Source organism: Myotis lucifugus, unplaced genomic scaffold (assembly GCF_000147115.1).
Source record: "Myotis lucifugus unplaced genomic scaffold, Myoluc2.0 scaffold_37, whole genome shotgun sequence".
Taxonomy (NCBI): domain Eukaryota; kingdom Metazoa; phylum Chordata; class Mammalia; order Chiroptera; family Vespertilionidae; genus Myotis; species Myotis lucifugus.
In genome coordinates, this window is record NW_005871085.1 from 1118068 (window position 1) to 1131559 (window position 13492).

A 13492-nucleotide genomic window follows, 5' to 3' on the forward strand; every position below is an offset into this window, starting at 1 on the left:
TGATATAACTACAAAAGTATGCTGTCGTACTTCATAACGTATATGCAGTGACTTAATCAGCTAGGTTTCCTCTAATTCTCTGATATTTTTCCATGAGAGGAAATACTTTAGTTAGATGTAGATTATTAATAATTTCTACTTTGATGACATGAATATGCAGTATTTGTCTGGTGGATGGCTGGGGCCTGAGAGTCAGTCAGTGGTGCTCTATGAAGGGAATAGGTGATATACTAGTAAATTTACTTTAGGAGAGGAGCTACGTGATATTCCCAAAGCCTTGACATCAGAGAGGGAGGAGAATCTTGATGGGGAAGGCATTGGGCAAAAAGGAGAGAAGGTAAGGAGCGGCCACCAAAACAAAAACACAGGAAGCGGGCAAGTGATCTCCATTTCCTACCTCATTTCATGGAAACTCGCATAGGTCGGGAGGACGGGATTTGAACCAATGCATTAGCTTCCACCCACCCAGCAAACAGATTGTCACCATCCTCTAAAGTGGTAATCCGAACTTCCATGAACTCACTTTCAGGTCTCTTTTCCAAAAATAGGCTGGTTATGTCTCTTGCTAGACCTTTCCAAGATGGCAGGACAAGTGCTTAAAGGGAGACCCAAGTCCCTGACACTATGACCACCATAATAAATACCTGCTTCTTAACGGGCTGTTCTTGACTAGTGTTAGAACTCAGCTTGGGGAAACAGTCACCCTATTATTACTAATATAAATACACTAGAGGCCCAGTGCACAGATTTGTGCATGGGTGGGGTCTGGCCAGCCTGGCCCCAATCAGGGCAGATCAGGGCTGGGCCTGTTGGGAAGAGGAGATGGTGGGAGGTTGGCCAGCCAGCCAGCCTGGATCAGGCCCCATCAGAGCCCCCAATCAGGGTGGGGCCAGCTGGGGGAAGGGGCCATGGGCGATTGGCAGGAGGGTGGCGCTGAGGGCTGCAGGAGATTGGCCGGCCAGCCCCACCCCTTATTGGGGTGGGCAATCAGGGGTGGGGATGGCAGGGGGTAGGAGCTGCAGGAGGTTGGCTGGCCAGCCCCACCCCCTATTTGGGTGGGGGTGTGTGATCAGGGGCAGGCCAGGGGTGCGGCTGGGGTGTGGGGGGAGATGCTGTGGGCCTATTGTGATCAGGCCGGTTCGCTGGCCACAGTGGGTGGCATAGCGACCAGTTGTTAGCTAGTTATGGCCATTATGGTAGCTGCCTTTATATATATATAGATATTCTACATTTATTATTTATTTTAAAATAAAAAGTAAATGATAATATGAAATCCCTAAATTAGAAATGTGAAAAGAGGAAAACAACATCCTAAATAACAAAATACCTCACTTTCAACTTTCAAAGCCTTCTGTATAGTGTTATTATTAGATGTCAATTCCTTTGTCCGTTCTCTCTCCTCTGACAACTCACTTACAAATATTTCAATTTTTTCTTGGCTCATTTTCAATATCTGCAAAAGAATTTTTACATAAGTAATCCTATATATAATAATGTTTCTATAAATTCTGATAATCAAAAAGTATCTGCCTAACTCAATTATACAGTCATCTTGGGGAGACAGAAAGCTGAGAAAAATAGTTCATGGTACCATAGCTCATAAAATACACTTTTTTCTCCCTAAGCCTGTTTTCTCAACAATAAAATGGAGCTAATATTTGCCCTAGGTACATTAGAGCCATCAGATAAGAGTAAAATGTGATTTTGAAAGCATTTTGTATATTTTAAGTACCCACCAAATATAAGGTATGTTGAAATCTTACCGAATTGATGATAATTGCAAAAATGTTGTCAGTTACTATTTATTTAGTGCTTACATATGTCAGGCATTATGGTAAATGCATTACCTCATGTTGTTTTCCCAGTATTCCTATGAGATTGTAACTATTATTACATTATTTTAACAGAGAACACAGATGAGGCTCAGATATATTAGATACTTTGCCTAGAGATACACAGCTAACATTGGGATTCAAACCAAGTCTAACTTATAAGCCCTTGTCTTATTTTATTTTCATTGAATTTTTGACATATGAATAATTGACATGTAACATTATATTAGTTTCGGGTGTAAAACATGATTTGATATTTGTGTATTTCGCAAAATGATCACAATAGTTCAGTTAACAACCATCACCCTAGATAGTTAAACATTTTTATTTTCCTTGTGATGAAAACTTTCAAGATCCACTCTCCTAGCTACTTACAAATATGCAACACAGTACTATTAACTATAGTCTCTAGGATGTGCATTAGTTTATCCTAAATACATTTTTTAATGGACCTCTTCCCGACTTCCTGCTGCTCTGTAACCACTGATCACAATATTAGGAAATAGATTTACCCATTTCTGGGAGTATATTTTCTCCTTTTGCCTATTTCCAGTAAGTGTAAAGCATCCTCTTGAAGTCTGCCTGACCTGTATTAGAAAATGCAACTAAAAACAATCTTCTTATTCCTTACCTCATTCAAACCTTGTACTTCACTATCTTTTGACCTTTCATACTGATTTCTCTTCTTTCTCCTTATGTTCCTGATAATTCAGGCTGTAAGTTGGAAACCTTAGTCCTAATAAGTCACCAGGTAAAATACATACATGCTTGTGTTATTTTTATTTTAAAAAATACTGAAAAGATAAGCTATATTTCTTAAGTATCTTTCCTGGAGGTTATATCCCTGAAATCTCTCCCTACCAACAACTTTCATCTCTTATCTGGTCTTGGATCTTTTGGAGAATTGCTTTATTATGAGCCCTGGCTGCAATCTGGCAACTGAACCAAAGGGAACGAGTGCTAGAAAAAAACACTGCGGAATCCTGATGGATCTAAGTTACTTAAACTGATGATCTACCTACAAAAATTTCCAAATGTAAGTTTTTATTGTGGATTGGCCCAATAACAAAATTATATGCACAAAAGTTTGTAAGTATTTAGATGTAATTTAGAAAGACACCATTGGTATTACTTTTATTCAGAACTAGGTTTCAATAGAAACTTCAATTAAGTTTTTAGTTTAATTCGGACATAAAAATATTCATTTACTTTTGCTGAAGAAAGGAAAGGGTTGATTGATCAAAGTGTTTTATTGAATTAAATTCTGGGGGAAGTATTCTGGAGTTTTGCTTATATTTCTAGATTTATAACTTACTGCCAGATGTGTATTAAACCTGTAGATTAAAAAAAATTCATTAGTTTAGTAAAGCTGATTATCAATAATGTGCCTTTCATATGTTTAATATCAATAAAACAGGAATAGCAATCCTAAACTGGTGAGTTGGAAAGAAAGAGGAACACTACTGGGAAAATGGATGCTAAATCCCAAGTGTAACTTTTACAAATCAGCCTGTCTGGTGAAATGGACAAAAGACCTCTTTAAGAACCATGTTGACTTCTTAGCAGCAGTGTACAAGTTCACAGGGAAGGGTTTTTCTTCCCCAGAGCAGCTTCCCCTTCTTTACCAGCCGCCATCGCAGTGGAAAGCGTTTTTGTACATCCACACGTCATGTTGATGCATTCAACACCCAAGGCCCTGCCCTGACAGCATCTGAGATGCCTCAGTACCAAGTGCAAGAAACATTTCAACTCAAAAATAAAAACCCCTCTTGCGTCCTTTGTGTTTTCTCAATAAAAGAATGTCATGTATTTTAATACCATAACTTAAAAAAATACACATTTAAAATTTATTATCACCATGGGATATTAAATATAGGTATGTATTTAGGCAATTTATGCACTTCTTAAGTCTGGCGACCAAAGTTTAAAACAGAAAAACACAGGAAAGGCGAAGCAAATAATGTGAGAAATGAGTAATGGGATATAGAAACCTCTGAGGAGCTAAAGAGAGTCTACCTCACCTGTCAGCCAGCAGTAAACAAGGAGGAAGACTAATGGGCTGGCTAAGAGAGTAGCCTCATTGGCATGGGGTAGCGGCCAAAGACTCTGGAGAACTGTGTAACAGTTCAGAATTTTCCACTCTCAGTGTTCTGCTATCTGAAAGGTAGGGATCATCTTATGCTCTGAACCAAACTGTATCTCCCAGACACAGTATGGTTGGAGAAGGGTTACTGCCATCCCCCTTAGTTGCTTGCATTGTGCTGTACCCTATCACAGGCACAGTCAAATGAGATGGCGAATGCAGGCATGTTAGAGAATAAAATACTACGCAGTCATCACTTCCAGGTAGAGATGGTTTATGTGCTCCGTGCAGCACATGCCATTGCCCCCACGAGTTATAATAAATCCCTAATATAAATCTTCGCAAGAGTTGCTGTGTTATAGTAAGTGAGCTCTAGGGCCAGACAAACCTGGATCAATTCCTGGCTCTGCCTCTATACTTTGGTCAAGTTCCTTTAAGTTCTCTCAAATATGAACTAGGAATATTCTACTTACCTTAAAAAGGGCTATTACAGAGATTACATGAGATTGTGTTTATAAAACACCTAGAACAGATTGTGGCATATGACAGATGACCAAAATATTGTGGCTATTATTATTCTTGTCAGGTACCTAACATTTCTTTATTTTAAGCATTTTCTCTGAGGACAGGCATACTAGCAGCAGTGAGATGGTCTACTTACTGTTAAATCTGTCTACATATAGAAATGGGTAAGAAACACAGTCATATTTTGAGGAGCCTGCTTGATTTAAGGGAGTACCTTTCTTAATTATTTGTCATTTTTAAGTCACGGGACTGCCCCCACCCCCCACCCCCGCCCATGTTTTCAAAATAATTCTTATGAAGAAGCTGCCTGCAGAGTGCCCAGAAGTGGAGGCTTCCCTGGTTCTCAGTGAGGCAGCAGGCCTAGAGATTTGCATCTGTGGAACAGCAAGGATTCCCTGAAAATCGAGGCGGCAAAAACATGGGTTTTGTAGTCATTGAGATTTGAAATCTTGACTTCCGCTTTTATGAATTTGTGATCTTAGCTTTCTCATTTGTAAAGCAGGTGAACCATACCTACCTCTCAGCATTTCTGTTAACATTCAATGAGTTATGCCAAATCCCCAGCAGTAAAGTTACTACAACATTAGTTTCCATTCTTTTACTTTTTGTAGGAAACCAGAAATAAAGCAGTCAGGGAAAATGACCTCATCCTAACTTGATAGCATTTGCAAAGACCCTATTTTCAAATTAGGTCCCATTCACAGGTACTGGGGTTAGGACTTTAACATATTTGGGGGGTGAGCCACAATTCAGTTTATAACAGAGACTAATAAACAGAATATATAAAGAGCTCTTGCAACTTAACAATAAAAAGACAAACTCCAATAAAAATTGGCAAGGATTTGAAAGACATTTTCCAAAGAAGATATATAAATGGTCAATAAACACATGAAAAGATGCTTAATATCATGTCATTCAGGAAATGCAAATCAAAACTACATCGAGATAGTACCTCACACCCAATAGAATGGCTATAAGATAGATAGACTATATCAAATGTTGGTGAAGATGTGGAGAAATTGAAACTCTCATACACTGCTAATAAATGGTACAGCTCCAAGAGGTTAAACACAGAGTTAACATATGACCCAAACATTCCATTCCTAGGTACATACCCAAGAGAAATGAAAACATTTTCACACAAAAGTTTCTATATGAATGCTCATAGCAGCATTATTCATAACAGCCACAAAATGGAAACTACCAAATGTCTATCAACTGATGAGTAGAAAGACAAAATGTATATATTCGCATAACAGAATATTATTCTGCCACAGAAAGGGATAAAGTACTGATTCATGCTACAATATGTTTTATTTTGAAAACACTATGCCAGCTGAAAGAAGCCAGATGCAAAATGCACATATTGTATGATTCCATTTATATGAAATGTACAGGATAGGCAAATTCACTGACACACAAAGTTGATTAGTGGTTGCCAAGGGGCTGCGGGCATGGGGGTATGAGAAATGGCTACTAATAAGTATAATAAATATGGGGTTTCTTTTTAGGGTGATGAAAATATTCTAGAATTAGAAAAATATTCTAGAATTGCACAACCTTGTGCAATTTTTATACTAAAAATCACTGAACTGTGTATTTTATCCATTTAAAAGTATTTTTATTGATTTCAGAGAGGAAGAGAGAGGGAAAGAGAGATAGAAACATCAATGATGAGAATCATTGATTGGCTGCCTCCTTCATGCCCCACATTGGGGATCGAGCCCACAACCTGGGCATGTGCCCTGAATGGGAATCGAACTGTGACCTCCTGGTTCACAGGTTGATTCCCAAACACGGAGCCACATTGGCTGGGCTGAACTGTATATCTTAAAAGGGTGAATTTTACAGTGTGCAAATTATATTTCTATTTAAAAAAATAAATTTAATTAAATATGTAAGAGATCTATGTGCTGAAAACGGTAAAACATTGCTGGTATAAATTAAAGAAGATCCAAATAAATGGAAAGACAGGCCATGTTTACTCATTAGAGAATTCAATATTGTTAAAATGTAAATTTTCCTTAAATTGATAAAAAATTCAATGAAATCCCAATAAAAATTCTAGCAGGCATTTTTGTCAAAGTTGACAAGCAGATTCTAAAATGTATATGGAAATGCAAAAGACCTAGAATAGCCAAGACAACTTTGAAAAAGAAAACAAAGTAGGAGATGTTTTCTTTATGATTCCAAGACTTAAAATAAAATAAGAGCATAGTATTAGCCTAAAAACAAACACATAGATAAATGGAACAGAATAAACTTCAGAAATAGACTTGTATAATTGATTTTTAATAAAGGTGCCAAAGTAATTAAATAAGGAACTGTCTTTTTAAAAATATATATTTTTTTATTGATTTCAGAGAGGAAGGGGGAGGGAGAAAGAGATAAAAACATCGATGAGAGAGAATCATTGATCAGCTGCCTCCTCCATGCCCCCTACTGGGGATCGAGCCTGCAACCCAGGCATGTGCTCTTGACCAAAATCGAACCCGGGACCCTTCAGTCCCCAGGCTGATGCTCTATCCACTAAGCAAAACCGGCCAGGGCCTGTCTTTTTAATGAATGATTCTGGAATAACCAGGTATATATTTGGAAATAAGTGAACCCCAACCCTTACCTCACACTATATACAAGAATACAAGAGTTATGATCTGATGGAACATAAACCTAAATGTAGAAGCTATAATTATAAAATCTTTAGAAGATAGGAAAAATATTTTGTGCCCATGCTGTAGACAAAGATTTCTCAGTTAGGCTTTTTGTGTACTATCATAAAATTATTTAAAACACACTGATGAATTGGTCTCCATCAAATTTTCAAAACAACTACTCTTTATAAAACACTGTTAAGAAAATGAAAAGACAAGTCATAGACTAAAAGAAAATATTTGAAATACATATATCTAATGAAGGACTGGTATCCAAAATATATAAGGAATTCCTACAACTCAAAATAAAGAATACATATAACTCAATTAAAAATGAACTAAACAGCCCAGCCAGAGTGGTTCAGTTGGTTGAGCATCATCCCATGCACCGAAAGTTGCTGGTTTGATTCCTGGCCAGGGCACATAACTGGGTTTTGGGTTTGATCGCCAGTTGGGGAACACAGGGAAAGCAAGTGATGTTTCTCTCTCACATTGATGTTTTTCTCTCTGTCTCTCTGCCTCTCTCTCTCTCTTCCTTCCTCTAAGTATGTGTGAGGATTTAAAAAAAAAAAGCAAAACATTTGAAGAGATGCCTCACAAACGAATGTACACGAATGGCCAAATGGGCACATCAAAATATACTCATTGTCACCAGACACTCTCAAAAGTCAAATTAAAAGAACAAGATACCACCATATGTCTGCTAGAATTTAAAAGACCGACAATAACAATATTGGTGGAGATAAGGAGCAACTAAAAGTTCCATACCATTGTTGGTAGTAATGTAAAACAGTACAACTAATTTGAAAACCAGTCTGGCAATTTCTTATAAAATTAAACACATAATTACTCTATGACTCAGCTAATTTCACAGCGAGGTATTTATCCAAGAGGTGGAAAAAAACTGGTAAGTGAATACTAATAGCAGCTTTATTCACAGCAATCGAAACCTGGAAACAACCTAATTGTCTATCAACCAATGAGTAAATAAACAATTTGTGGTATATCCATATATAGGAATATCACTCAGCATTATAAAAAATAAACTACTGATATAGGCAATAATATGGATAAATCTCAAAAGCATTATGTGTGAAAGAAACCAACATAAAAGAGTATATACTAGATGATTCTATGTATCTGAAATTCTAGAAAGGTGAAGTTGGGGAGATGGACAGCAAAGGGGGAGGGAACGTTTTAGTCTGATGAATGCTTTCTTCCTTGATTGCAGTGGTTGTGATTATACAGATATATGCTTTCGTCAAAGCTCATTGAATTCAACTCTTAAAATATGTATGTTTATATTATAGTAAATATTTCAATAAAGTTAATTTAAAGAAGAAATACAGATAACTTTTAAATATGAAAAATGCTCAATCTCACTATAAATAGATAAATTAAAATTATACTGAGACACTCATCTATCATTTGGTAATAATATAAAAGTTTGACACTGTATCAGCTGGTGAATCTTTTAGGACACTGGCTTTCTCATACATTGCTGATGGGAGAGGAAAATGGTATAATTTCCACTGAATAATATCTGGCAATATCTACTAAAATTACAAACGCACTATCCCAAACCCCGCAATCCCATTTCTATGACTCTATGCTACAGAAACACTTGCATATATATGCAAAGTACAAGAAACTACCCACGTGTCCGTCAAAGGGAGACTGGCTGAATAAATTATAGCACACCCACACAACAGAATGCTAGTCTGCTCTACAGAGTGAGGAAGATCTCTCTGTATGATATGAAGACTCTCCAGGATCATTTTAGTAAAAAAGAAAGAAAGAGACGAAGAAAGGAGAAAATCTGAATAAACATTCCAATTGCTTACATGTAAATAAATAAATACTACTAGAAGGGTAAATAAAAATGGTCACTAATTAATCAACTTGCTTTAAATTAGAGCAACAGTGGGGTCTTTGGGGAAGAATTTTGGTAAATGTTCTTTAAGTCCCACCTGGAAATACCTTCTTTTCTCCTTCTTTCCTTCCCTCCCTTTCTACAAATGAATTATTTACTTGCAAGGGGGTTTTGGAAGGCAGGAAGGATACTAGTTTTTTGGCTGAAATCAAGAGGTCCTGTGGCTAGTTTCCTCGATACCTAAAAAGTTGGGAATACGTGGCCCAGGGAGTTACAATAAAAACAAGCTCAGTGAATGAGATCCCTCGGTAACAAGGGATATCACTCAACTTAAGTATGTAAGAGGAAGGGCTGCCACAAAAAAGGAATCTAGATCCTTGACCTGAATGTTTGAAATAGCCCTATCTAAAACACATCAGCTCTTGCTACAATTTGATCATTGACCACTATGCTCACCACTTCAGAGGCTGATCATGCTGGAAAGACTAGACACTGTATACACTGGAGCCTAATGTATTATTAGTTCTCTACGATATTTTATTACGCTTAGTGTGGTTCCAATTACCCACTCTCCCACCATTGGTTGATTCTACAAACCAACTGCATTTTGATGATTAAAGATTCCCCCGATGCTTGCATCTTTGTAAAATTCTTCTTTTCTTTAAAGAAACGACCCATTATATTCTTCATAGTGGTTGTTCCCCATGGAAAAGAAGTGAACAGAATCACAGACTCTGTACCTCAATTTCTTCCTAAAATCTAATTGGCTGAGGAATAGAAAAAGACAAGCAATAAGAAGAGAGTAGCAGCCTGGATGATGTGGCTCAGTGGTTAAGTGTCAACCCATGAATCAGGAGGTCACAGTTCAATTCCCGGTCATGGCACATGCCTGGGTTGTGGGCTCAATCCCCAGTGAGGGGGGAAGAGGGGGTGAACAGGCGGCAGCCGATCAATGATTCTCATCATTAATATTTCTGTCTCTCCCTCTCCCTTCTTCTCTCTGAAAAATCAATACGAACATATTTTTAAAAATTGTGTATGCTCCAAAAGCCCTAATTAATAAATAAATAAATAAATAAATAAATAAATAAATAAATAGAAGAGAGTAGCAAATGAACAGCACCAATTATTCTGTATACTCTATAAAAATGTGACTCCCTAAAAATTAGAAATTGGAAAGAAGAGAACTTTAAAATACCTGTACTTTCTGTTCAGCACCCACAGTTTTCCAAGGGGAGTGGTTTCCAAGTTGCTTATTCTCTTGAGATTCACGAATCTCTCCTTTAAGCCTTTCAACCTTAAACACAAAAGTATTTTAAATACAAAAGTTGGAAGGGTGGGGAAGTTGCTTTGTTTTTAAAATATACAAATAATACATGAATACATTCTTCATGTAAAAATTCATACAACACATAAGTATATAGAATAAAAAGTGAGATTTTCCATCACATAACCTTACCCCAATAATCTTTCCCCTTTCCAGAAGTAACACGGTTTACAATATACTCTTCCTGAAATTGATCTCCCATGTATATATGTATACATATATATCAAATATATAATGTATATATTTGTATAAGATATATACCAGTATTAGATATATAAATTTACAGGCAACTTGAACAGTTTTATTCATTTTTTCTTATTACAGTTTTACATTATGATAAAATATACATAATATAAAATTTACCATGTTAACCATTTTTAAGTGTACAGTTCAGTAGCATTAAGTACATTCACATTATTGTGCATTCATCACCACCATCCATCTCCAGACACTAGAGATATGATTGTAAAACAAATATAAAATTGGAGGGATATATAATATACCCAGAACTTGGAAGTATATATTAAAAATCAATGAATTGCTAAGGAGAAATGGTTAAAAAATATAACACAACGGAGGGTGCAGTATTAATAATCTCAAACATATCCAGTATAATAGAATAATAATTTCTATTTGGTAAATGTATTAAGTATAAACTATTATCCAAATCCCTATGAAAAAGAAGAGATCCTAAATTGACACAATAGTAATAAGAATACTGTTTGGCGTAGGTAGTTAAGATGTATAAAAATACAAACACTGATAGAATGCAGCCAAGTCAAAATATGGCTTTTTCCAGGGATACTAGAACCACCAGTACCAGTCCACAATGACCAATAGGTGATGTGTATCTATGTTGCTCTATTGCTGATTGTTATTCTATTCACATTTAAATAAACTCTAAGAACAAACTAAACAACTTACCACTTCTCCAAGCACTTTTTTTTCTGAGTCAAGTGATCGAACCCGAGTTCTTAAAGCCAGAATTTCCTCATTCAGTCTCTGATTGTGTTCCTTTGCTTTCTTTAGGTCAACTGAATCTAAAACAGAGAGAAGAATGCACTCTACGCAACTGGAGCGAAGTTTTAATGTGAGGGTATGAACTCTAAAAACGGAGGAAGTGCTATTTCCTAACCTTGTCATGTCTCTGCCTGTGATCCTCTGCACAAGAGCTGCTAGACTCTAACGTCCAGCTCTAGAATATTCCACCAACCTAATGAAACAGAACAGAATGCTTTTTATTTCTCACCCCAAGACTAATGAATTGGACTTTTGAGTACAGGATTTCCAGCATTAGAGGTTTTTCTGGGACCTGGAATTTTAAGACAGTTGAGCCTACCTTGTAAAGGTTAAAGGACAGAAAATGATCTTCCTGGCTTCCTTGTAGTCCTGTCTCTCTTACACACCTAACAGACTTCTAGATACTTCTACTCATTAACAGCAAGTGCCCCATGGATGACTGAAGTAGTGAGCTAGGGACAGTGAATGAACAGATTTTCCATGTTAAAGCAAGTTAATTCATCGAAGCCATTTTTCTGCCTGTAGCTCCATTGCCATTAAAGTGGTAGTCTATTCTCAGCTTAGCACCTCATCTTACGACCTGCTCTTTCTGGCACTCATCAAAGTTTCATGAATACAAACTTGCTGACTGTAATTTTCCTGAATTTGTAGCTGTTTCTTTTTAGCCATTTTTCACTTCTGTTTCTCTTATTTTTCTTTTGCTGCTTTAAAGTCGGTGTTTTCCTTTTTCATTGCATGTTTTGTATTTAACTTGTATTAATTTTTCTTTCTTCATTTTTCTCCCTTGCTACATTCCTTTTTCCTCTTTAGCATATAAATTTTCAAAATTTGAAAAATGCTGAAAACATACCAAAAAGAAAACAAATCATTCACAATCCCTTTATATATAATATATATTCACAATTTGTAGATAGATAGATGATTGATAGATAGATAGATAGATAGATAGATAGATAGATAGATAGATAGAATATGCAAACAAGATTTGTTCTACCTTTGGCCTATGCAATTTTTGTTGTTGTTAATCCTCACCTGAGGATATTTTTTCCATTGGTTTTTAGAGAAAGTGGAAAGAGGGGAGTGGGAGGAAGAGAGAGAGAGACAGACAGACAGACAGACAGACAGATAGACAGAGGTAAGAGAGGTACATTGATTAGTTGCTCCTGGAGGAAATCCAACCCTCTACCCTTTGGTGCACAGGCTAACACTTTGACCACTAAGAAACACTGGCCAGGGACCAATAAACACATTTTAAATTATTTTTCTAGTTGCTTCCATTACAACACTCAAATTTCATTATATTATTTATAGCTGGTAGCATTTTTACATAGTCAAGTGAGGGTCAGATTAACTAAATCACCACTATGCCAAGTCTGTTGGCTTCTCAGTGAACAAGTATGTGTGAGGTGCTATTAAGTGCATTAGAAGGCATCTTGATCCCAGTTGTCCCAGTAAAATATGTATTATTTGTGTTTGCCACAGGTTTTGGAGTCAAGACATATCTGGGTTCAAATACCAGCTAAAATAATTAATGTATCTATTGGCTAATTCACTTAACCTCACCATGACTCAGCTTCTTTATCTATGAAATTGTAATAATAATTCTCACTACTTGAAACTGTTGTGAGGATTAGAGGTAATGCAGATAAAGTGCCTGGCAGAGTACCTGTGACTACTAAGCAACAAGTAGTAGTAATAGCAATAGTAGTTAAAATAGTAATAATAGCAGTAGTAGTGCTATTATTATTATTATCTTAAAACATTGTTATATTATTATGTAACGTATTATTAAATATTATATCTGCTAAAAAGACTCACCATTTTCTTTCAACTTTGTCAGATTTTCTTTCAGCTCGTCAATTTCTAGTTGAGCCTTTTCAAGTGCAGAATCTAAAAGAGAAAAAAAACCCAAAAAACAAAATACAGGATGGGGCAAAAGTAGGTTCACAGTTTTTCATATGGAAAATAATACAATATGCACTGTTTAAAATGCATTCTTGATTTTAATTCCACAGTCAATTTGACAGAATCATTATTATTTTATATATGTTCTGCCCAAGTAGAATGTACTTATAACCTGTTGATGCAATAATTCTACTCTTGGGTATATCACAGTTAAAATGTATAGGTAAGTACAAGAATATCCAGAGCAGCACTGTTCATAATAGACCACAACTGGAA

At 36.3% G+C, this 13492-nt stretch overlaps 1 protein-coding gene across 1 annotated transcript in view; it reads right to left on the minus strand.

Annotated features, from left to right (window-relative positions):
* CCDC30 (coiled-coil domain containing 30) overlaps positions 1 to 13492 on the minus strand; it is a 71046-nt gene that overhangs the window by 43247 nt on the left and 14307 nt on the right. The window contains exons 7-9 of the mRNA XM_023752694.1: positions 13130 to 13201; positions 11216 to 11331; positions 10163 to 10261 (exon numbers count right to left, since the gene is read on the minus strand). Coding sequence (XP_023608462.1) covers positions 10163 to 10261; positions 11216 to 11331; positions 13130 to 13201 — 287 coding nt within the window. The remainder of the gene's footprint in view (positions 1 to 10162; positions 10262 to 11215; positions 11332 to 13129; positions 13202 to 13492) is intronic.